Source organism: Lytechinus variegatus, chromosome 15 (assembly GCF_018143015.1).
Source record: "Lytechinus variegatus isolate NC3 chromosome 15, Lvar_3.0, whole genome shotgun sequence".
Lineage (NCBI taxonomy): Eukaryota > Metazoa > Echinodermata > Echinoidea > Temnopleuroida > Toxopneustidae > Lytechinus > Lytechinus variegatus.
Genome location: NC_054754.1, coordinates 6565474 through 6591386, shown reverse-complemented (window position 1 = coordinate 6591386; position 25913 = coordinate 6565474). Strand labels below are relative to the sequence as shown.

The 25913-nt window shown below is 35.1% G+C and overlaps 1 protein-coding gene across 1 annotated transcript; it reads left to right on the top strand.

Moving 5' to 3' along the window:
- Positions 1 to 535: 535 nt before the first annotated feature.
- Positions 536 to 11767, top strand: LOC121428707 (V-type proton ATPase subunit G-like). Its single transcript, XM_041625519.1, has 3 exons — positions 536 to 679; positions 8849 to 8949; positions 9268 to 11767. The coding sequence occupies exons 1-3, from the start codon at positions 598 to 600 to the stop codon at positions 9433 to 9435; spliced, it is 351 nt and encodes a 116-aa protein (XP_041481453.1). The 5' UTR covers positions 536 to 597; the 3' UTR covers positions 9436 to 11767.
- Positions 11768 to 25913: the final 14146 nt, after the last annotated feature.

Here is a 25913-nt window from a genome sequence, read left to right as displayed (position 1 = left end):
ATCAGGCTGCCCCCGCATCTCTGATCAAGGTCTTTTCCAACCAGGAGAGAGCCAAAATTTTGAGGGGCCAGGCATAGCACATATATGCTGCGAGTGAGAAGAAATTTCAAGAGGGCTTTATACGTAGGCCTATATAGATTTTAACATAGTTTAAGAAAATGATATCATATTTCTCCCCTTTATTTTCCATTTCTTCATCTATTCAATTTCAAAATGATTTTTTTAGGGAGTGCCGGGGGGGTCCCCATTACCCCCAATGAAGCTCATATGTACGCCAATATTTCCAACAGGTCTGACTCCATCAGGAAACGTGACGTAAAACGGTAGTTTCTCTCCGTATGCCTACTAATGCTGAGTTTGTTGAGGTCTAGTTCATACTTCCTTTTTAAATACCGGTATATATTGAGAATCTTTTTTTGTTTAACCCACAGGACGCGAGTTCGATAATTGATTGCGTAATACCGGTCTTGTGTATGGAAGGCTATCATGTGATCATATGATTGTACGATATACGGGTACACATGATATATCATTGAACGTACGTACGATCGAGTATTACGGTATACCCCGGTACTTATTTTATTCATAAAATAAAAAATGGCTGCACAGACTCCAGGAATCCAACAGCTTTTACAGGCAGAAAAGAAGGCCGCCGAGAGAGTTGCAGAGGCCAGAAAACGTAAGTTTTTATTCAATTTTTTAAATACAGATACGATAGAATAGGTTAGTAATTTACTGAAACTGTAATATTCGTGATGTTTTTATGATTTTCATTGGTTTCTTGACCGTCATGACCGTGTACGGGTGTACGATGTATGCCTGGGTCTGGGACAGGGAGGATCTACCACTGTACCAGGACGGAGTTCCGGCCCGCGGGCCGGAGCCCAGAAGGTCGCCGCAGGCTGCCACAGACCTTCGAAGTAGGGTGACCAGATTTCACAAAATGAAATATGTGATAATCAACAAAGTAATCTGCATGAGGATGAGCAGATCGACCGAGCCAGGTCTTAATTTTAAAAAGATCAACAAAGTCAAAGAAGGCTACACACTGTAGACTAGACTTGTGAAAAAATATAAAGAATTGGAAGGGAGGGTGAACGAAAGAATGAAGGAGAGAATGAAAAGATGAAAGAAAAGAGATTAATTGAGAAGAAAGAAAGAGAAAAAATGAAGGGGAATGAAGGAAAAAGGGGAAAAATATTAGAATAAAAGAGAAAAAGGTTTCTGTCATTCTTTTAAGTGAATAAAGAAAGAAAAAGAAAGGAAGGAAGGGAAAATGAATAAATGCGTGAGAAGAAAATAAGGGAGAGAAAGGAAAAAAAGTAAGAAAAAAAGGAGGAGGAAAGAAAAATGTTTCCTTAATCAAGGCTCCACATAAACTTTTTTTGGTGGTGGCCCAGTCGGGCCACCAAAACCTACAATAATTTTTTTTTGGTGGCCCATGAGTAAAGTTTGGTGGCCCAAGAAATATAAAGAAAAACATTAATTGAAAATGAATAAGGGCAAGTCCAAGAATTCGTGCGCGTTACGTATGGGACATTTCAGAGGCTTCAATGACCTGAAAAATAGTGTTGACTTTGATTAGATTGAATACCCTCATGATGGTAGACATCTAGGAGAAGAATAATCATGGAAAAAATGGTGGCATATGACCTCGACCTTGACCTTTTAGAGAGAAAAGATGGGCCGTTACGTATGGGACGCAGAAAAAAGACAATTTTTAAAACAATTTTTACAAGTTGAGAATTCTCTGAAAGTATTTCATTTGACAACTTGTAACTCAGTGTGATAGAAGTCACAATACTCTAGTATATCTAAGGCAAGTTTCATGTCATAAGCCAAATCCCTCTAATTACAGACTCTAATTAAACAAATTAATGACATGTTACGTATGGGACAGTTACGTATGGGACATTTTGTCCCCATAGAGAATGTACACAATTTCCCCCATAATTAAAAAAATTGAAATAATTTAAAATATGGAAATAACAAAAGAGTTTCTGTCTTTTAAAATGTTCTATTGAGACATATTTGATATGACTGACAAGGAAATTAGCCATTTCCACATTTTTTCCTCGTTTTTCATGGTTTCATGAATTTCTTATGTATTTCTATTGTTTTTTATTTTATTCATATTTTTCAATTTTCACAATTTTTTCGCTTCAATTGTTTTCATTACTCAGTATTCATAAGAAATCAGTCTTTAAAAACTAAAGAAAAGGTAAATAATCACTTTTTAGAGCACTCTTGAAATTTGTTTTTCTCTATTCACTTTGTACACAAATCTCCCCATTGACATTGTGTGTAAATGTCCCATACGTAACATGTTGTCCCATACGTAACAATTATTTAATTAACTTTTAATTAAAAAGTAAACTCTATTTTTGAAACTTTTTGGGGTATAACATTTTCATACTTTATAAATTAGAACTTCCCAGAGATGCAACAATACAAGTATTGTATTATGAGAAATAACTTAAAAAAACATCCTCAAAATGTTACGTATGGGACATTCCGTCCTTGGACAAGACCTAATTTGCATAATTAATTAGATGACATCACTTCTTTTCCCCCAAAAGTAATAAGATGTTAGGGGGTCCATGTCCCACCTATGACTAAATCTCACAAGTTTTGTTTTTATTTTCTATGAGTTTTCATAATTGTCCCATACGTAACGCCCATTTTACCAATTATGCAAATTAGGTGCCCCAAATTAGCATAAATATGCATATTATCAAATTTTTCTTAATGAAATTTAAAATTTCAACATTTGGGCTTTCTTACCCCACCAAAGATAACTTCTTAAATCAAAGATGAAATTTTGCCTTCTAGGGTGACCTTTTCTTGGACTTGCCCATAAAACAAACTGAAATATTCTGCAGTCACTACCACGTACCACTATTCTTTGTACATCTTGTAAATCGTGCTTGCTGTTATTTTACTTTGCTTATTTTGTGGTAATATAAATTGTTCTATCATTGTAAATATGAAATGATTGAAAGAGAATAAAAGAATTATATTGTTCCCAGGTTGTGTGGACTTTTAATCTCCGTATAGACACAAACTCATAATGGTAAAGTAAATAAATAGTGCATTTATATAGCAAACTCATTAATTAAAAATGAATAAAACAAACTGAAATATTCTGCAGTCACTACCACGTACCACTATTCTTTGTACTTCTTGTATGTAAATCGTGCTTGCTGTTATTTTACTTTGCTTATTTTGTGGTAATATAAATTGTTCTATCATTGTAAATATGAAATGATATAAACAGGCGCGCCGGAACACTTTCAGTTTTGGGGGGGCAAAATCCCGAAGGGGTCACAATATTTTTGACAGCGGGAGAGGCTGTGGGACCCCCCCCCCCCCCCCGGTAAGGACTTTGTGTAAAAATGGAGTATAAAAGTTGCGTTTCTAAGAGTATTCAAACATAAATTTCATGAGAATTAAAGGTCAAGTCCACTTCAGAAAAAATTTTGTTTTAAATCAATATAGAAAAATCAGACAAGCACAATGCTGACAATTTCATCAAAATCGGATGTAAAATAAGAAAGTTATGACATTTCAAAGTTTCGTCTATTTTTAACAAAATAGTTACATGAACGAGCCAGTTACATCCAAATGAGAGAGTCGATGATGTCACTCACTATTTCTTTTGTTTTTTATTGTTTGAATTATACAATATTTCAATTTTTATGAATTTGATGTTAAGGACCTCCTAGCCTGAAGCATATAATGTTAAAATAATGGAATTCCAGGTGTTCAGGGAGGAATGAAACTTCATTTCACATGACAATGACGAGAAAATCAAAATATTTCATATTTCATATAATAAAATACAAAAGAAATGGTGAGTGAGCGATGTCATCAGTTCCCTCATTTGAATACGGACCGAGATGTACATAATTTATAACTGTTTTGTGAAATGAAGCAAAACTTTAAAATGTCATAACTCTTATTTTACATCCGATTTTGATGAAATTTTCAGTGTTATGCTTGTTGAATTTTTCTCTTTTTATTCAAATCAAGTTTTTGTTGGGGTGGACTTGTCCTTTAAACAGTCTTGGAGTTCTTTTTGCTCCTTCTGTTTCCTCCCTTCTGACCCAGACTGGTGTTCTTCATGATCAGGTTCGCAGTGCCAGCAAATTACGAGCCTCATTGCAAACGAAATTGTTTCAAACCAATAGGCCTTTTAAAGACTTTAAGATGACAAACATCACCGTACGCAGACGGGGGCCGCCGATCGAGAGGGCAAAATTAAAAAAAAATCACCAAAAGTGTGCACGAAATCCTTCAATTTTATTCTAGAAAATGCAAAAGCTCCCCCATCACAAACCCCCTCGCTCTTAAGTTTCTTCGAAAATTTAGGTCTTGCAGCCCCACCCACTCCCGAATTTTTTTTTTTTTTGCAATCGTCCATGAATAACAAAAGCTGGGATGAACCAGAGAACATAGCTGCCATCTCAATCTGATTAGTAACAGGTAATGGGAAGAAGTTCTGGAATATAAAATACATAATTGCTATATCATATGAGCTGAAATAGTATCAGACAAAACGCCTTCCAATCATGCCAATGAAAAGGAAAAGAGGAAAATTCCGGGCTGTGAAAATATCTTCAGATTTTTTTTTATAGTAGAGCAGAACTCTAACGCTTATTTTTATATTCTTTATTTACATTTTTATTCATATCTCGGATAATATGAGTCCGGTCAAGAAGACACTTTTACAGATGATTTTATTTTTTTCATGTCTAAACATTATCTCTTAGTTGCTTTCGAGTGGGATTCACCATTTTCACAAATTATAAATTATAATCCTCTACACATGATTTTTCTGTGTGTAATTTTCTGATAACATGTCTATATTTAGTTGAAAATGAAATAATTTAAACAAGTTTCTCGAGATGTTATGGTTTCTGGGCTTGACAGCTATGAAATAGATTCCATATGTTGCTCGAGTAACTAGTGTTCATGCGCGTTTGTGATATCGGGTCCGGTCTGAGCGTTTCTGGGCGACCGCGCGTTTGTTAGACGACACAGCCAGCATCATACAGTTATAAACCTAATTATTGGGGGACCACTATCAATTTGCCATTCGCTTTTAGTCTGAAATGTTTTCATTAAAAGGTTAAACGTTATCACACTGTAATAAGATGGAAAGGGGGCTTATCAAAGGTATGTTTCACAGAGGAACTGTTCGTCAAAAGACGCGAGACTTATTATGATAATGTATTTGCCCCGTCAGGGGCAAAATTTTTTTATTTTTGACAATGGAAATGACAATTTTCAGGCAGAAAAGTGCCTTTGTTTACTTTTGTCCTTAGATAATTTATCATTTTTCTACTTTCAGGGGGGGCAAAATCTGGTTTTGCCCCCCCACAATTTTATTGGGGGGGGGCAAGTGCCCCCCCTGCCCCCCCCGCTTCCGGCGCCCTTGGATAGAAAGAGAATAAAAGAATTGTATTGTTCCCAGGTTGTGGGGACTTTTAATCTCCGTATAGACACACACTCATAATGGTAAAGTAAATAAATATTGCATATAGCAAAGTCAGACAGAATTTACAAAACAATGATTTTTTCCTTTCTTTCTTTTTGATCGTAAAACCTAGATTATGCAGGCCCCAAATCCAGTTTGTTTTCTCTTTTACAGCATATTTATAGCATGAGAAAATCACAGAAAAATATGCTGCAGAATTAGAACAATGTGTAAAAGGGGGAAATAAACAAAATTAATTTTTTTGAATAGTATATTGAAAAAAAAGAAAACAGAAATTGTAAAAATGAATAAGTGAAATAAAACAAAAATAAAAAATGAAGAAAGAAAAAACAAAGAACAGGAAAAAAAAGAGAAAAAAACAAAAGAAAATGTAAGAAAATGAATAAGACAAAATTATCAAAAAATGTGGAAAATAATTATTATTACTATTATTCAGTAGAAACATGTTCTTTAATTTGGCATATTCAATGGGAAGGGGTATAAATGGTTTAATCACTGTAAAAAATGAAAGAAAAGAAATAAGAAAACAGCAAATGTTATCTGGAAAAACAGTGAGAAAAGTCCTTCCTATATTTGACAAAATGGTGGAAAAAATTCACATTTCATATCAATGAAATGCCTTCCAAAAGTATTTACTTCCTTAAGATTGGTTTAAGAAGTCATTTACAAACAAGAAAGAAAGGAGCTGTCTATTTATTTTTGGCTAGAAGCGACACAGCTTCGAAATAAACCAAATACGTATCAACATACATACAAATGCAGATGTGGGACTGTGATGTACTCACCTATGTGTTTTATGTGTATTAATGCATTTGGAAATCGGTCTTTTTGAGTCAAAAGAGAGGTCATAATTCCTCCTTTTAATGCTTGCAAATAATCAGGTTTCAGTAATGGACTGTCGGAGGGCATTTCATTGGTGTAAAATGTGACTTTGACATAGATTTTCAAAGTTCTGGGGAAGATTTCTTAGCAGTAACATTTCGTATCGCAGCTCCCTGAGTCTGAATAGTCTGCTAGCACACAGCTAGCTGCAGTGGTTACATGCATTCAAAGCTCAGCCAGACAGCCAGCGCGGCCGGCTGAATAATAGTTACTGTATGCTAGCGGTAGGCCTACATACTGTCATGACTATGCAATCTTTGTGTGTGTGTAGATTAACAAAAAGGCGCATGACGAATTGGCTTGCAAGTTGAACAGTAGAAAGTTGATAAATGCATGCAAAATTGGGAGAAAAATTGCGCTACTTTAAAAATTATTGGTTGCCCGATTCAGGCCACCAAAACTTAACATTTTTTCAATAATGGTTGCCCGAGATGAATTTTTGGTGGCCCCGGGCCACCGCTAATGTCGAGCCTTGCCTTAATTCTTTGAAAGATAGAGAGAAAAATTGGAGGAAAAGAAGGGAAAGAAAGAATAAGGGAAAAGAATTAGAAGGAAAAAATAAAATAGAGAATGAAAGAAAGGATGAAAGTGAGGGAGGAAAAAATGAAAAAAAAAAGAAAATAATGGAGGGAGAGAAAGAACGTAAAGAAAAGAAAAAAGAGAGGAAGGGAGAAGGAAGCAAAGAAAAGTTTAAGGAAAGGAAAAATGAAGGAAATAAAAAAAATGAAATTGAAAAAAAAGAAGGAAAGAACGAAAAATGAACAGAGAGAACGGATCAGGAAAGAAAGAAAATAAAGATAAATTGAACAAAGAAAGTGCAAACAGGAAGGATAAAAGGATAGAAAAGAAAGAAAGAAGAAAAATGTTCACATTTCAAGCAAAAAAATCAAAATATCCAATCTAACAAAAATCATAATGAAGTGATAAAAAACCTAGAATGTTTTACAAATGAATAAAATTTAATAGTGAAACATTGTCAGACTTTGCGGCAGCATGTATTTTGTACGGGCATCTCTCCTATCCCATTTCAAGTTCACACCAATCAAGACTCAAAAGGAAAGCTGAAACAACTAGATCTAGTTATGAAAACTCAAAAACTTGTTCCTTCGATTACATCACCAAATCAGTAATCTGAGAATCCATAATATGATTATGAAAATTTCCTGCCGATTTTTTAATTATTTTGGTGGAAAAACTGTTTATCATTTGAGATTGTTTGCACCATTGGGAATCTGCCCCTATTCTACATGCCTAGCTAGTAGCCTGTCACACACAGGCAGGAGGCCAGTTCATTTTCAATGTATTGGGTTAGCAAGAAAATCTCTGCAGAACTTGCAAGAGTTTACAGTTACTAGTATCAACTTTGTGTTGTCTCTGCTTCGTCATCTGTTGGTTATTTGATGAAAATTCGTCACTTTCAAATCAGTTATAACAAGTTTTATGAAATTTGCCCCAGATGACAATGCCATGGTTAAGATAGAGGTGTAAAGCATAATAATATAGTCAAATAAAAAATTGCAGAATTGAAGTCAAATAAATTATTGTTTGCAAATGTAGGAGAAAAAGTATTGAGTATTATAAAGTGAGTGTAAAATAACTTGACTTCATCTTGTTTTGTATTATTGCTTAATAAATATTTAGGCCTACATATGCAATGGTACTATTTCAATCTGTTCAGCTAATGTTATAATGCAGATGATATGAATTAATATATTTATTACTGGATTACTGGATTTTCAAGAATCAAATATATTTGCTTGTTCTGCATATATCTTTGACTCACTGTTACCTGTTAAAACCAGATTCAGTGGACCGAATCTATTGTTCTCTGGTTTTAACAGGTAATAGTCAAAGAATTGTGACTGGTGTATTCAATGATCACATTCATCTGATAAAGTAGACCAAAATGTATACCAATAGGTATTATATGGATTTTATTTGATCCATTATTGGAAATGGCTCATGAAATTTCTCTACATGTACTTGTATATTTGCTTGCAAGATTTCTGTCAGAGGTCCCCATTACTTGTGATAGTCACTTGTAACGTCAATGGAATGATCATTGCCTTGGGAACATTGATCACTTCTATACTGCTGACTAGTTTACATATTAAGCTTGGTGCTTGAGCAGAAACAGTCTAACATAAGCATCATATATTTACTAATTACTAATTTCGTGATTAATGAAACAGATGAGAATCTCTTTGGTAATATTTTCCATTCAAATCCTTGCAAAGACGTTCGTCTCGCCTGCATACATGTATAAAAATTGAGACATTGCATCATATAATAATCAAAATGAACATATTTCAAATAAAAGTAGTATTTATCTTCGAGCTTAAATAATCTTTAAAACATCATAATGAATCAATGCTTATCTAATAGATTCAGTGATATGTATCTTGTCATGTCATCCTGTATACATGCGTTCATGTACATGTATTTCCTTTCATATTTGGTACACAGGAAAAGCCAGGAGATTAAAGCAAGCCAAAGAAGAAGCGCAACAGGAAATAGAAGCATACAAGAAGGAGAGGGAGACACAATTTGAAGAAATTCAACAAAAGGTAATACAAAAAGAAAGAGAGAGTGCAAGAGGTAAAAATCACATGTATGATACTGTAGTAATAGAGAAAGATAGTACATTCACTTGCAGTGCTTATCACGTACATGTGCATTATGAGACAATGGATGAGGTTTTAAATGACATAGGTATGGTGGCTTTTTTTTTTGGGGGGGGGATTCACATCTTGGAAGATGTGATATTTAAAGGTGAATAAAGGACTTTGTAAGAGATCCAAATGTCTTTATGGATGTAGCATTAATGCCACGTTTTATTGTCTGACTATGCAAGATAAACTTTTTTTTCAATTTTTTTCTTCCAGTACTTGGGTTCCAAAGGAGATCAGGCACGCGAAATTGAGATCCAGACCGCTGCTAAGATCCAAGAGATTAACCAGAGAGTAGGCCAAACTAGAGGGCAGGTCCTCAATGATCTATTCAACATGGTCTTTGACATCAAACCAGAGCTACATCAGAATCTTCAAGTTTGATTATTATATTAATTATCCTTAGTTGATTATTTCACCTATTTGGCCAAGATGTTGGAAATGATAAGTACTCCGGGTCCTTTGATTTGTGGTATGCAATACATGTGCGTATTTAGAATGTAACTAGTGGTTAAGCAATGGGTTGATATCCAGATATTTCATGGACATTTTTTTTCTTCTGACAATTAAATCAAACTTTCATACTCATAGGCCTCTCCCATGCAGACTGAGTACATTTACCCATGCTTGTTTGTGAATATTACTTGTGATGAGAAATATGTTCTGTATATTTTATGACATTGCAATTAGATTGCATTCACTTCTGAAGATCCAGATAAGAGGAACTCGCCCTGAAAACCAGGCATGTGAATAAAAAATCAATCTCAAAAAGTCCAGCATTTTTTTTTTAATATTTGCATTTTTTCTGCAATTTATTCATACATGTAAATCAATAATGTATTAACATTTTCACATAACAAACATATAAATGAATACATTTTAAATGTGACAATCGAAGTGATAAATAATACTGACAAAGACTGATCATTATTTATACATAAAGCATGTGATATACTGTCGTAGGTTTGGTAAAATACAGTGGCCAGCTATTATAATCACAAAACTGCTTGAAGCAATAGCATCCAGGAGATTGGCTGCTTATTGGCACAAGGGTTGTAATAAGGGCAAGTCCATGCAGGCGGTCCACCGGTCACTGACTGATGCTGCCGGTCACCTGTGCGATTTCTTCCAGACTGGTTGACCGATGAAATAAAAAAACACATCATTTTTTGTATTTCTTTATTTTAACGGTCCACCGGTTTTTTGCCAAAAAAAATCATGGGCGCTAACTGGTCAAGAAAGAACAAACCCACAATGATTTGGCTTAAAATCTTATAAACTTTCTATGAAATATTCAATATATCTATGTGGTGGATTTTGTTTGTGTCAATGTTTCCTCTTTGTAATAGTTTGTATAGGTTAGTAGTCTCTCTTTTGAAATTTGTTAGGAAAAGAATGGCATCATTCAGCAAATATTCAAAGAGAGGGCTTTTATTCAACTACAGATAATGTTTCTCATATTAAATGTTGGCCGTTTTTCTTCCAATAACAAAGCAGAACGGACACAAGGCTCTGCTTTTGTAATTCAGCAAAGAGTATCATGGTCACATGAAATCAAAATCTGAAAGTCTGGGTGAAGTACTAGAAAGGTCGAATACTGATTTTCATCAGATGTGTTCATGTGTAGTATCAGGATGATATGGGGCATGTTTCATGATGAGATGAGCGATACATAGGAACTACAGCAAATCAATTCTGTTGTACTGAATGAGGCAGACCAACAAGCATTATGATGCAACTTGTAACTTCCTTTTGATTATATCAATGTCAAACATGTAACCAACAGTCAAATAGAATTTTCAAAATTATTTGGAAATGTAGGTTCTCTACCATTCTTTTTTGCAAAGATTTGTCAATTATATTTACCAGCACTTGAGACAATTTTTCTTTTTCCAATTATTTTTTATTGGACTTCTAAGTGCTGCATTGTTTGAAGTATGTGTAGTTGCAGCAAACCACACTTTCAGGAGAAAGTCGTTGAAATCAAGGTCAATTCTCACCATATCATGGAAGATCTAGATTTAGTATACATGTATTACATATACTTCCAAGTAATGCTATGAATTCCTGAAATATTAGCAAAGAATAACTTCCCTGAAGGTCACCAACATATATAAGCATATGTGGGGTAGTGTATTATTGTTGATTGGAAAGGGACTGAGCATCTGATGCTTACATTGTCAAGTTTTCAGCAATTACACATTTACATGTAACAGAGTAATTTTGCACCATTTTATGAATTCATACGTACATTCTCTACGCTGTTGGCCATTTTGTTTTTACACTAACTTTTAGGTCATCGCTAAGCCTAGTCATCACCACAACTGGCATTTGTAAAGTACATTAAATTCATTATTGACATGTACAGGAATACATTCACCTGTAATCATGTTGAGAGTGCGTGCAGTCTCATCCTTAGTGTCTCGTGGACCCCTTCTCAATGAGAGCAGGTACCTGTTTGATGAAGAAAAGAAGACCTCTATCTTTATATGTATATGCCATGACAATTGATGACACTTCTCAAATCCTCCAGTTTTTTAAAAATACATCAAAGTTGGCAGTAGGAGTAAGGTGAAGAAACTGTATACATAATGTACCCCTGTTTTTTGTCTTTTTCTTTTCCTTTCTGTTGTAGATCTATTTGAGTACCAAGTCAACTTTAAGTGTTCGTAACATTCCAATACAATTGAATTCAATTTTTATTAGGACTGAAAAAGAAAATTGATGAAAGATTCTTGGTTTACTTGTACATGTAGCTAGTGAGGAGCAGATAGAGTCAGTGGCCTGTATTCTGAAGTCGGGTTTAACTTAAACTCAGGTTTAAAGTTGTGGTTTAAGTATGGACAGCCAATTGTTACATAATCACTAAACAGTAGAGATATCATCCTTCAGCTCATTCGGCTCTCGATTCATTCATAATTGTGTAGGAAGTATAAATAGATGATTGTCTTCACCATCGATGAATCAGGAAAGAGCACAGTAAACATAAGAAACATACAACTTAATAAAAATGTTGATACTTTTGGCCTCTCATACTTAAACCACAGGTTTAAACCTGAGTTTAAGTTAAACCCGACTTCAGAATACGGGCCAGTATGTTTACTGTGAATTTATTTCCTCCTGGAGATTTATGAAAGAAGGGCAGATATTGATGAACTTATCATGCATGTATGTAGGAGCCCTATTATAATACAAGGTATGGATAGATCAAAACTCTGGTTCTAAAGGCAATTCACTGTGAATGAAACTTTAGTTTGTACACCACATAAAATACAAAATGGTTGTGTTTTGGCATGCCATATGCCCAGAGGTATATAGTAATTCAGAAGACAATTTGAAATGGTGCTACTCGGTAAAAAAAAAATAGCAAGATTTTTCAGGCTTCGAATCTAACGACAAGTTGTTAAAACTTTAAATATCTGTTTAAAAGTTGTTCGAGTGACGGGCTGAAACAATATGCTTGAAATTTACCGTGAAATATGAGTTGACACACTAGAGGAGATGACTGAAATGCCATATGATCTCTCACATGCCACATTCATCTTAGAGGCAGACTATTTGACTTCACATTTAATCAGTTTCAGATACATTTAAGTTTTTTTAAATGTAGCTAACAAGGACCTGCATTAGTTTTAATCAGTTTATATCTTCTCAATAGAGAATAGACCTTTTTGACTTGTTAACTCTGATCATCACTGTGATGAATCAACTTTTTTTTTCTCTATCTTTAATTTTTTGAAAACGTTCAACTTATATTCACATGTCTCCTGAAACTACCTTGGTTGATATTGGTTGTATATTTTTTTAAAGGTTGTATCTTCCTAGACGAGGGATAAATCAATTTGGGCATGATACAAACTATCTCTGCTCAAGAAAACCAATTTGTTAGTTATCAAACTTTCATGTTTTTATTTGAAAAAAAAATCACAGTTAAGACTTTATTTCTAATGACGCCCCAGGTTGCAATATATGGGATGTATGATTTATGTTAAAATATACAAAATGTATGTTTGTTTTTAATATTGTGTCAACATTTATCAGTACACCCTATTTAGAAAATATATATAAATGTCATATATTACAATTGAAAATTACAGAGTGCAAGTGTCATTTTTTCATTTCTCATTTATGTCATTTGTAACAATGTCTCTTGAAGAGGAAAATATATTGTGTATGTGTACGGTCATGATAAATCCTAGTATGCAGACACAGATGGCAGTATTCTGAACTCTGATTCAATTGAAACTGGTCTATGATTATGGTCATAACCAATTATGAAGATATGTAACAGGCGAAGTTAAATGTTTCAACGTATTTAATGCTCAATTCATTCGTAACTGCCTTGGAACAATAGTTAAGATAGTTTTCTCACTATGCAAGCATTTGCATTTAAGTATAATTGAAAAAAAAAAGGAGGAACATAAAATATGAACATGTTTGACCTTTTTGGCTTGCCATAATTTTAGCACAGAGTGAGAGCCTGGCTCAAGATTGGTCCCCAGAATATGGATCAGACTAATGCTGCAGTCCAGGGGCGGCGGAGCGAATTTGAAAGTGGGGGGGGGGGGAGGGAAAAAAGGCACTATCTTAAAACAAAGAAAACAAATTACTTATTTACAGTGGCGTAATGTGCCAAACATTGTCAGGCGGCTAGAGGTTGTACAAGAAGTTGCTCGCAAGCGAGACAAAATTTTGATATTTTTTAAAGCGAAAATCCAATTTTGTGATCGATTTTGACATAACATTCAGAAAATAATATTATATTTCAACTATCGTTATTTACTTTCTCTGTTTTTTCTTGGTCGTGAAATTTGGCCGAAATTGACAAAAATCATGATCTGCCATTAAAAAAATAGAAATGATCCGAAACCTCTCAAAACCATCAGCCTATGGCGGTTCCGCGAGGGAGGAGACCACAGCAAGTAACAATGACCCCCAACCCCCCCAAAAAAAAAGGGGGAAAAGAAAGAAATTCAGGGCCTTTTTACACGTGAATCTAGAATATTCGGACCTTTCACACTCCCACTCATAAAATATGATTCGAATTCTCGAGCGAAGGCGATATGTGCCCTCGGTGACTTGTCAATCAAAGCACTGCATCGCAAATTTATACAAACTACGATGAGTGCATGACAAGGTTACGTAAGCTCCGCCCCCAAAAGATGCTTTGGAAATGATGCCTTTCACAAGCAAAATCCGTACTGTGATTTGAGTGAAACTTAACTGGAATTCACCTTCGGAGTTGAATTTGAATTCGTGATTGGGATTAGCGTTTGTGATTCTAATCATGTGCTAATTTGGTTTCACACGTGCTAAAATCGTCATTAGCCTTATTTTTTCACTGGATTCATCATTCAAATTGATTTTTTTTTACCTTTGTGAAAGGGCGGTCAGAAACGGACGGACGCAGATGATTATGTCCTTAAAAACGCGCGTGAAAGAGCGTGAAAACTATTCTATAATCGTCGTCCCTGATTTTTGTTGAAGATTTAATCTCGTCATATTCACAGAAAGAAAATCTTGAAGGAAGAAATCCAAGAACACTTGAAGGCACCATTATTTCTCAATAACTACCTTCAGCAGACAAAGTGGCTGTTGAATTAAGTTGTCATCGAAATAGAGGTCAGATTCGTTGTTGTAGTATTGATAATGATGCGTATTATATATGATTGGAATAATTTATTTTTGAAAAACACGACAATGCGTTTTACTCCAGTGGTAATTACCACCTGAGTAAAAATCATTTTTCATTGCCTTAACGTATAACAGGGGCGGATGCAGCTTTCGCCAATGGGGGGGGGGGGGGGGCGAAAAATATTTTCATCAACATTTTTCTCGATTGGCCTCTATAATCTGATTTTTTTGGTTGGTTTTTCAGGGGTTAGTCCTAACAAAAGACTGAAGTTTTAAGTATATGTTAGTTTTTATTGTTATAAACAAGATAAGGTATCTCATGTGGTCTTAATATATAATGCTAGCGCAAAGCGCGAGCAAAAATTATTTGATATAAGCTAAGATTCTTTGATATTTTGTGTCCTTAGAACTGAAGATTCTGAATTTTTTATAATCATGAACAAAGACAAGTATCCAACTAAACAATGCGAGCGCGAAGCGCGAGCCGAAATTTTATTATATGGTAACGTGAAAAGGGACTCAATTGGGACTGTGTTTAGTGATTAATAAAGAGGATACAAGTATCACCAATTGAATGAGAGTGCGAAGCGCGAGCTCAAAATTTTTGATATTCCGACCTGAAAACTGGACAGTCTAAGCGCGTCTTTGCTGTGTGTCTCAAACAATTAAATGCGAGCGCGAAGCACGAGCTTAATTTTTTGATATACTGACATGATAAAGGAGCATTTTGACAAATTTTGTAAAGAATTTCCAAAGAGGATAGGTAACTCACAAATCAAACAATGCGAGCGCGCAGCGCGAGCTGAAAAAAAAAAAAAATCACCCATATAATGGTTGATCGGCCGTTCAAAGTTTTCAATTTTTTGTTTGTTGCTTTGAAGGGGTATTCGTAACAGTCACTTCTTAGCTATATTCTTATAATACAACATAATATCAAAATAATCTCTAGAGCCCTATTTAAATAGTGCGAGCGCGAAGCGCGAGCTATATTTTGGGGGAAATTTCATGCATTTTATCCCGAAAATTGAACATTCTGGGCAATGCGAGCTGAAAATTTTTGACATTCCGACCTAAAAAATTGACATTCTAAGCACTTTAATCATGAACAAGATAGGCATATAACTAAACAATGCGAGCGGGAAAAAATAGTTTTAGCCCTTAAAACGGTCATTATATTCATGTTTTGTGAATCATGAAAAGGACGGATAATTGGGTGTCTTCCTACACAATAATGCGAAGCGCGAGCAGAAAAAAAAAATTGTTTATATATTCTGATCTGAAACTGGATATTGTGAGCATGAATAAAGAACAAGTGATATGAAATCAACATCCTTAAATTGTCAAGTAAATCTCATTAGAACATTTTTTAAAGATCTAAGACCAGGCAACAACCAATGGGTGAAAACTTATTTATCACCGACGATGTATATAAACCTGAAGTGCCACTTTTAATCGTACTCTCAATAATTTTCATAGTTCTTATTCGATTTTATTTCATTTATTCGTAAGTAGGCCTATTCATTCATGTTGTTTTATTTTCTGTAAACTTTCTATACAACAAACCAAATTGAATTAGACTTTGGGATATGAGGGGTTTCAGTGGAAGGAAAAAAAAATGAGGAAATGCGAGCTAGCGCAGAGAGTGAGCTTGGATAGTTTTCTTCCTTTTTTTCTTCCTTCCTTTCTTCCTTTCTTTCTTTCTTTCCTTTTTTTCCCTTTTCTTTCTTCATCTTTTTCTCTTTTAAGGGGGAGGGGGAATTGTCCCCTCCATCTGAACTTTAGGGGGACGCGTACCCCCCCCCCCCGCTTCCGCCGCCTATGGGACCGGGACATTCTAAGGACATTTTGTCATCATATAAAAAGGATGACTATCTTCTTATTCCTCTTTCTAAGAGAGAGATAAAACTTGTCGATATTCCTTTTTGAAAAAGGGACAATTTAATTACTATTAAATAAGCCTAATGACAGCGCAAACCTCAAAACATGACATTTTAAGCACTTTGGCAATTATGAATGGTTAATAAATTTTCAGCAATTACTGCGAGCGCAAATCGCGAGCCGAAATTTGTGATAAACTTTCATGAAAAGGGGATTTTAAGTAGTTTTTTTGTATAATTATAAATCACTTGCCGATCAAAGCGAAATTGAGGCGCGATAGCGCAATGCATCTATTCCACGAACCGTCCTCTCTGTTACGATGCCCACTGTGGCAGGGGCGTAGATAGCGGGGGGGGGGGGGGATGGGGGGGATGCATCCCCCAGAATTTTAGGTGGGGGGATGGTGTGTACAATCATCCCCCCAGGTTTCTGTGGGGGAAGAAGCAAAACTATACAGTAATAAAGCAATGAATGCTAGTTAAAATCAATCAATAATAATAGAAGTAATAATCATAACGTACAGCAATGACAAACATGATCAAAATTGGACTTTTATTCAGAGTCAATCATCTTATATGCATTTACAACTTGCAAGTTTTAAGTAATAACAACTGTCTTGCGTCGTCATATACATTTAAGGATCGTTATTCAGAGTTTCACCAAGTACATTTCCTTATAATAATTATGTATTTGCAAAGGAGATAAGTTCAAATATTTCATTACAGATTTAAGAAAGTGTCGCTTAATCACTCCCTTTCAGAGCAATTGCTTTCATAACACATTAACACTGTTCAAACGAATTAATAAGAAATTACCTATACACATACACTGACCCTTTTCCCTGCTGGCCATGTCCTCAACCCCTACTTTGCAAAGGAAAGGTGAAAATTTTCAGTCTCTAAGAAGCGAATTAGTAAATGAATGATTTTGGAATGAAAGTGCAAATTTTGGATGGCCTCCAGTGATATCCGAGGTTTTTTTCACTCAATATTTTTGGCGCAATGTATTTTGGAATTACTTATACCAGTGATTTCTGTACGTGCGCAGTCTTCTAGGTTTGAAGGTTATAAACTGTTACATTTCCTTACCTATGTTTTTATCATAATCATCATAACAAGGTACATAATAAGAAATGAATCGAAATTATAACAAGTTACTATCTATACAGTTTACTTCCGACAACCCGGTGAGGTTTATTTCATTTCCATACTTATTTCAATCAAGCCTTTGTAATCATGGTAATTTTAAACAGAGTGTGCTTATCATTTTAGTGTCCGCATATCTGCACGTGGATAAGAAATATAATGTTGAGCTTTTTTTATTTTACCCCTATTACTATAATTGTAATTGATATTTTTTTCAGTTATTTGGCTGTTTATTTGTTTATTCCTTTAGTTGTTGATTCATTCGTTTGATCATTAACAATATCGCTACTTTTAAAAGAGTATACTACTATACTAGTAAAATAAGGAATACTAGTTATTCTAGATCATGTTTAGCAGGACTGTTATGACCAAGATGATAACTAGACATCCGACAAATGACATTTCTCTTATGATCATCTTTACTCATTGTCATTAATCAAACAAAAGATTACTGCCATGAAAAATGTGCAAGGAAGTTTGTTTATTACTGGATGCCCTGTTTATTGCTGAAAGCAAAGTGATTAAAAGACACACGAGATAATCCATGAGGCAGATCGTGTTATTTTGTTATCTTTAACTCGTCTGCTTTGGCCCATGATATTTTGTTTTTATCGAGTACGTTATCTCCTTCATTCTTTATATTTATATATTAATTATATATATATAAATATATATATATATATAAATATATATATATATGTATATATACATATATATAATATATATATATATATATATAAAATATGGCCCAGCTGGGAGGGATCATCCCCCCCCCCCCAGGTCTAAGGACCTGTCTACGCCACTGCACTGTGGCGTAAATAATTCACTTCAAGAAAATAATACGGATACGGGATGAAACTTTGGAACCTGAACTTTAAACGAAGACACCGGTAAACAATTTGCTCTCCTTGCAGGTGCACTTATTGCTGGTTTTAAAAAAGCTTTTCTTTAAATGCGTTTTCTGCAAAACTAACTTTCGCATCGAAGTGCGCAGAGAGGACGGTTCGTAGTGCGTACGACGAAATGATGAGATATGTCTTCTGCTAATTTTATTATTCCAAAATTGAATTTATCATGTTTATTAGTAAATACATTGCCTTATGTTTTAACGATCTTTCATCCTTTTTAATGTTTTTTATAAACATAATCACAGAGCCCTGAGGAAGACCAGCTTTTAATATTAATATTTTGCATATCATGTATCTTGCCATCTGTATATCTCGTAGCACATTTTCGTATTTTTACTTTGTATTTGTTCCTTTTTTCTCTATCTCATAATGTCCTGTTACTATGTTTTTCATACATTGTATGTTTTTTATGCTGATCAGGCCACCCTGTTTAAATATTCGAGAATGAATAAATAAATAAAAATAAAACGGACATTTTACCTATAGCCATAGGCGGCGGAAGCGGGGGGACGGGGGGACGTGTCCCCCCCCCCTAAATTTGAGGAGGGGGGGGGGGGACGGTCCCCCCTAAATTTGTGGTTGATGACCTTTTTTTTTTTTTTGCTTGTCAATTTATTTTCCTACGCGTCCCCCTAAAATTTTTAGGTTGAGAACCTTTTTTTTTTTTGGCTTGTCAAATTTTTTTCTTGGGTTGTCCCCTTCTAAAATTTTTTGGCTTCCGCCGCCAATGCCTATAGCACTTAAAATCAATTTGTAAATTCTGAAAAAATAACGAAAGCTCGATATCCGAGCTGAAATATGTTTATGATTACCTTTTTACTGTCGTTTCAGGATCCCAACACTGCTCTTGTAACGCGTGCATCACTCGTCGTCGAAACAGGGAGTACCTTATCGGTGGCATTATACCGACTCATCGTGATACGCTACGACCCATTCAACAAGCGGAACCTCGTAACGGCGCCTCGTTGCATCGTGGCCGTTATCTTTATATGGATCATTCCCATCGGGGGCTTTTTCGTCATCGAAACATTGACTAGGGGTAAACTTCTACGCATCCAAAATATTATATTCATTATCAGCGTTGTAGCGCAATGTCTTTGTGTTACATTTTATGCTGTCGTGTACTTGGCCATCGCAAGCGCAGGGCGTAAAGCCGGTCTGTCGGGGCGAATGCTAGAACAGCGCGTGAGCCAAAATAAGAGTATCCTAGCTACATTTGCACTCGTCTCAGTCTCAAATGGCCTGTGCTTATTTCCGGTTAGTTTTGGTTTCTTCATCACCTTTGTGAGGATAGACTGGATAGTAAACTCAGTAACGTTTCAAACGTACCGTTGGTTTGTGATTTATTCGCCATTGTCATTTACAATGATGGGATTGAATGGCATAATCAATCCAATCATATACTGGACTCGGTTAACGGAATTTCGGAAATGTCTTCAGGGCCTTGGTGATCTTTGTTTGCATAATAAATGTTCTCACAGTGAGTCTAATGTAACGAAAGAAAGTAGTTTTCAACCAAGTTTTAAACAAGAAAGAGAAAATTCTGATAGGTCAGGCAAACAGGTTATCAACACTGTCTCAAAATAGGTGCTCTATGGGAGGGATTGCACTTATACATACAGATATTCTCTTAAATTTGTTATTCATGCCATGCATGAGGGCATTGTCGTACCAAGCGCGGGGGGGGGGGGGGGACAGTTGTTCCTGAGAAATTTTGAAAACTTATTTGTTTTACTTATTTTTTTTTACTGAAACATTTCAGAGAATACACCAAAAGTATATACCAAATCCTTCAATTTCACTCGACAAAATGCAACCCCCCCAAAATCAGACAAGCTTTCAAGTTTTTTTTACACCTCAACCCGATACTGCACTCAATCCCCCCCCCCGGTTTAAATCAAACCCTGGTCTAAAATTGTGGTTTGATTGTACATATAAGCCAATAGTAAATTGTAAAATGTGTCCCTAAAACAATAGGCTACAAGTTAAATCAATCATCTAATTTGCACTCGGTGCATGGAATGCTTCCATCAATATCTCAGTCCAACAAGTTGTCAGATCTGACAACTATCCTTGAATTTGATTGGCTGAGAAGCAAAGTTACTACGGTGTCTGTTACAAAAGACTTCAGATAAAACGTCTGACAAGTCCTTTCATGAAACACTCTACAGATCATTCATAACTGGGAATTATTACTGAAATAGTTCTCTTCATCATTTTAAACATGAAGAAAGAGATCCAGGGAAAGTTAGGTAACATACATTGCGTCCCAGAAAAAAAGGAAACCGGGATTTCCTTGCCTTATTAATTCAAAGGCAAATAGATTATGATATTTCATTTGCATAATCATGTAATTCAATCATTTTATTTTGATGCTTATTTCTTGAGACGAACACCTCAGGCATTTAACAGGCAAGACCAGTTTGAATTTTTAATGTCAAAACCAGGTTGCGCAGAAAAATCTGACAAAATGATACGACGATCGTGCACATTCGACAATTGGCTCATTAACATTTCTTTTGTTTGTTAAGCTTCTCTCACTGATCCCTGAAATGAGACTCACACGTAAGATTCTGCGCAGCGCCAAGAGTTAATAAAGTAAGACTTAAGTAAATAAACTAGACAACTTTGAGGTTACGTGTGACTGTCCTTAATGACCATGGCCAAGAGACCAACACAAGGTGGCGCGCTTACACTTAGCAGTTGCAACATGATCAAATCATCATTATACTAATACAACATACTGGCGCAGATCGTTTCTGATATGCCTCGTAAAGCCAGTTCGAAGTTCCTTTCTGCGCATGATCTAAAGATTCTACGCATGATCAGAGAAGGTCATTTTTACTAAAGTGACATGGCGTTTTAAAATCTGATTAGATAAGCGCCAACACTACCTTCATAAAGTGTTTCATATTGGTGTGCTATTCTAGTCACCTGGTCTATTCAATTTCTTCATCCTGCTATGTAAGGCAAGCTTACGTAATATCTTGCTTTGAAATCTGCTATCGTAGTGAAATAAATGAAAGGTCTTTGACCAAAACTGTCCATGAAGTAACTACGAACTGGTCTATTGTTTGTAATCTTGCCATGCCTGAACGATTTGTTAAGCCGTTTGTTTCAAATGAGAAATGAGATTACACTCTTGCAATGAGTATCGAATTTATAGTAAAAACATATTTAGTAATTGTGAAATCTATCTTTGAAAACGAGTTTCCTTTTTTGTGTGACACTCTGTATAGCACAGACTTAGCCTTATTTAAACCGGGCATCAGAATACGGGCCATTGAAGTTTATCATTATTTGATAAATTAACTTAAAAAAAATATTTCAATAGCTGAAATGTATATGAACATAGCGAAATTGAAAAGTGTAAGTTTTTGTGTTGATGTTATACTTGATGATATTTTGTTATGCTGTAATCACGTAAATGATATGATTAGAAAGGTATTTGCACGACTTGTGAAGCTCAAAGAAATAAGACAATATGTAGAACCGTTGTCGAAACATCATTGATATTGTTTTATATAAATTGGTCTTATTTAAACACAAATGGATTACTGTTGTGAAATGTGTATTCATAGGTTAAACTGGAGTTATCGAAATTGAAAATAGGACAGAAAGGCTTGTTTTAAATTGTAATATGTATACCAAATTGTTTAATCGTTTAACCCTAAAAGGACTGGGCTATTTGAGATATATTGAGGACGGGGGGGGGGCATGATGCCCCCCTTCTGATCTCGGCCGCCGTTCGCGCGATCGCGCCGAAATTTAGCACGCACAATCTTTTCCACGTAAACTACAAGCCAGTACAATAAATCTGAAAACGATTTTTTTTTTATTTATTATAATAAAATATTCAAATTTATTCGTGAAAACATTATTTGCATATTTAACACCCAATTTCAATTCAAATTTTCTTTTTTTTCAAGATATCATCTTTTTAATCTAATTTAAAGGTCTCCACAAAGAAAAATTCAAAAAAACAATGTATTTGTTTTTTTTAATTTTTTATGTATTTGTTTGTTTTTTATCTTTGATTTTTCATTGTTTTTTCACTGGAAATTACCCTTTTAAGAATTTAATCTCCCATAGACTTTGTACACAAACTATAAAAATGAGCCTTTTTCGGCATGACATTGTCTCGTAAGAAGTCACGCGGCGTTGATCGCATTGCTATACTCGTATGTCGCGAACTTGGTCTCAAAAGTTGCGCGTGATTTCAGAAAAAAGTCATAAAATTTTGCGGCGTTAACTTTTTTCGTTTCGGAAATATCGTGCGGGTTAAGATGGATGCCTCCTTTTTTAAAGAGTAGACTTTTCATATGTAGATTTGTTTATGAATATCTTAATGATTAATCAGATACTTTTTAAAAGAAATCTCTAAAGCTCATAATATGATTACTCACCGTATCGCTCATCGTGGTTTATATAATAGTCCTCAGTAAATGTTGTACAGATCACAGTAGGAGTTTACGATGCCTGCATGCATGTGTTTTATGAAATATACTTTAAAGAATTATAAGTAAAGTATAAAAATAATGAAATTGAAAAGTGTAATAGTTTTTTTCATGTGTTGGTGTTATAATTGATGATATTTTGTTATGGACAGGTGTTGTCTAGCTAGAAAAGTATTTGCACGACTTGTGAAGCTCAAAAGTATAAAAATATATGTCGAAGCATGATATTGTTTTATATAATTTGGTCTTATTCAGAGACAAATGGATTGCTGCTGTGATATTTATAGGTTAAACTGATGTTATCGAAATTGAAAAATAGGACAGAAAGGCCTGTTTTAAACTGTAATATGTTAACCAAATTCTTATATCGTTTAAGACGGATGCGCTTAAAAAAGTAGACTCTTCAGACGTATATTTGTTATACGTATCTTAATGAGTTATCAGATATTTTTTAAAGAAATTTCTAAAGATCATAACATGAATACTCACCGGATTGCTCATCGTGGTTTATATATATATTTCTCGGTAAATGTTGTACAGATTATAATAGGAGTTTATGATACCTGTTTTTATGGTATGCCTCAAAGAATTATAAGTAAAGCCTAGCGCACATTATGCGATCCGATAGACATGATAGAATTCAAAGTTTTTGATAAATCGCATTAAATATGAAAGTTCCAAGAAGTAATTATCATATCAGAAGTTAGACATAATGTTAGGATAAATAAATGATAACTTTGCTTTGCGGCAAGCCATGTGGACGGAGTAAAGTCAAAATCGAGTCGCAGCCGACGATGACGTCATCACGATTTGGAATTGAATTTAATCCTCCAGGGAGGCTCGAGCTAGACTGGATTTTGATTTCAGTAGTCTTGCCACTATCATGAATTCTGATCGCTAAGATTTTATTGTCTGGAATGTTCATCTCAAACATCAATACAATTTCAATGATATTCGGATCGCAACGAATCGCACAGTGTGCGTCGGGCCTAACTTAAGCCTACATTATTTCAAACTGTCTGAAAACAATTCCAAATCTTGCTGGATGATAGGGTGTAATACCGATTCCCCTTTCAGGTGTAGGGCCTACTTATTTTTTCCTTTTTCATTTTCTTTGCATTGATTTATTGAATGCTTGTATATTTTGGTTGTATTTCTATACATAGATGACTGCTCATAAATCATCATTCTTTGATTTAAATTGTATGTATTTGTAGTTTATTTTATCCCTGGCCTCATGCATGAAAGATCATATTGTGTTGAATGGGCTACCGTTGTGAAATATGAACTAAAAGAAATGAATACACGCATAAATAAATGAAATGAATGAAAGAATAAATCAAATAAATAAAATGTGTCACTTTCTGCACGCGTGGCTCGCGATACGCTTTTGATAAGCCCGTGCTGTAGTGGTGTTGTAACAGTGCATCGATTAATTATTTTATCTTCATTGATGGCGCTATGGAAGCTTAAAAGTGCCACCGAGATGTTGAGATAATTATCTCGGGAAGTCGACATCTTGATAGCAAAGGATAAGATGACGAGATCCCAGATCTCATCATGTCGACATCATTAAGAAGAGATGATGAGATGACAAGATCCTGGATCTCATCATGTCAACATCTTTAAGAAGAGATGATGAGATGACAAGATCCCGGATCTCATCATGTTGACATCTTGTAGAAGAGATGATGAGATGACAAGATCCTGGATCTCATCATGTCAACATCTTTAAGAAGAGATGATGAGATGACAAGATCCCGGATCTCATCATGTTGACATCTTGTAGAAGAGATGATGAGATGACAAGATCCTGGATCTCATCATGTCAACATCTTTTGGAAGAGATGATGAGATGACAAGATCCCGGATCTCATCATGTTGACATCTTTTAGAAGAGATGTTGAGATGACAAGATCCCGGATCTCATCATGTCAACATCTTTTAGAAGAGATGATAAGATGACAAGATCTCGGATCTCATCATGTTGACATCTTTTAGAAGAGATGTTGAGATGACAAGATCCCGGGATCTCGTCATGTCGTCATCTTTTAGTAGAGATGATGAGATGACAAGATCTCGGATCTCGTCATGTCGACATCTTTTAGAAGAAATGGTCAGATGACAAGATCTTCGATCCATGATCATGTCATCTAATCATCTCTTCTACAAGATGTCGACATGACGAGATCCGAGATCTTGTCATCTCATCATCTCTACTAAAAGATGACGACATGACGAGATCCCGGGATCTTGTCATCTCGACATCTCTTCTTAAAGATGTAGACATGACGAGATCCAAGATCTTGTCATCTCATCATCTCTTCTAAAAGATGTTGACATGATGAGATCCGGGATCTTGTCATCTCATCATCTCTTCTAAAAGATGTTGACATGATGAGATCCGGGATCTTGTCATCTCATCATCTCTTCTACAAGATGTTGACATGATGAGATCCGGGATCTTATCATCTCATCATCTCTTCTACAAGATGTCAACATGATGAGATCCGGGATCTTGTCATCTCATCATCTCTTCTACAAGATGTCAACATGATGAGATCCAGGATCTTGTCATCTCATCATCTCTTCTACAAGATGTCAACATGATGAGATCCGGGATCTTGTCATCTCATCATCTCTTCTACAAGATGTCAACATGATGAGATAATTATCTCAACATCTCGGTGGCACTTTTAAGCTTCCATATGGCGCTTCATTTAAAGAAAAAAAATAAACGGTAAGAAAACTATTGATATGAATCACTGCTGAAAGATCGAAAAGAAAATTCACGGTAAATACCAGGAGTTGGCAAATAAAACCTTTTAGAAATTCAAAGG

What these genes read in the sequence shown, in the direction of transcription:
- LOC121428707 (XM_041625519.1), top strand. Translation starts at nt 598, where the DNA reads ATGGCTGCACAGACTCCAGGAATCCAACAGCTTTTACAGGCAGAAAAG. An exon ending in AGTTGCAGAGGCCAGAAAAC is followed by an intron (nt 680 to 8,848) that starts GTAAGTTTTTAT and finishes TTTGGTACACAG; the next exon opens with GAAAAGCCAGGAGATTAAAG. An exon ending in TTGAAGAAATTCAACAAAAG is followed by an intron (nt 8,950 to 9,267) that starts GTAATACAAAAA and finishes TTTTTCTTCCAG; the next exon opens with TACTTGGGTTCCAAAGGAGA.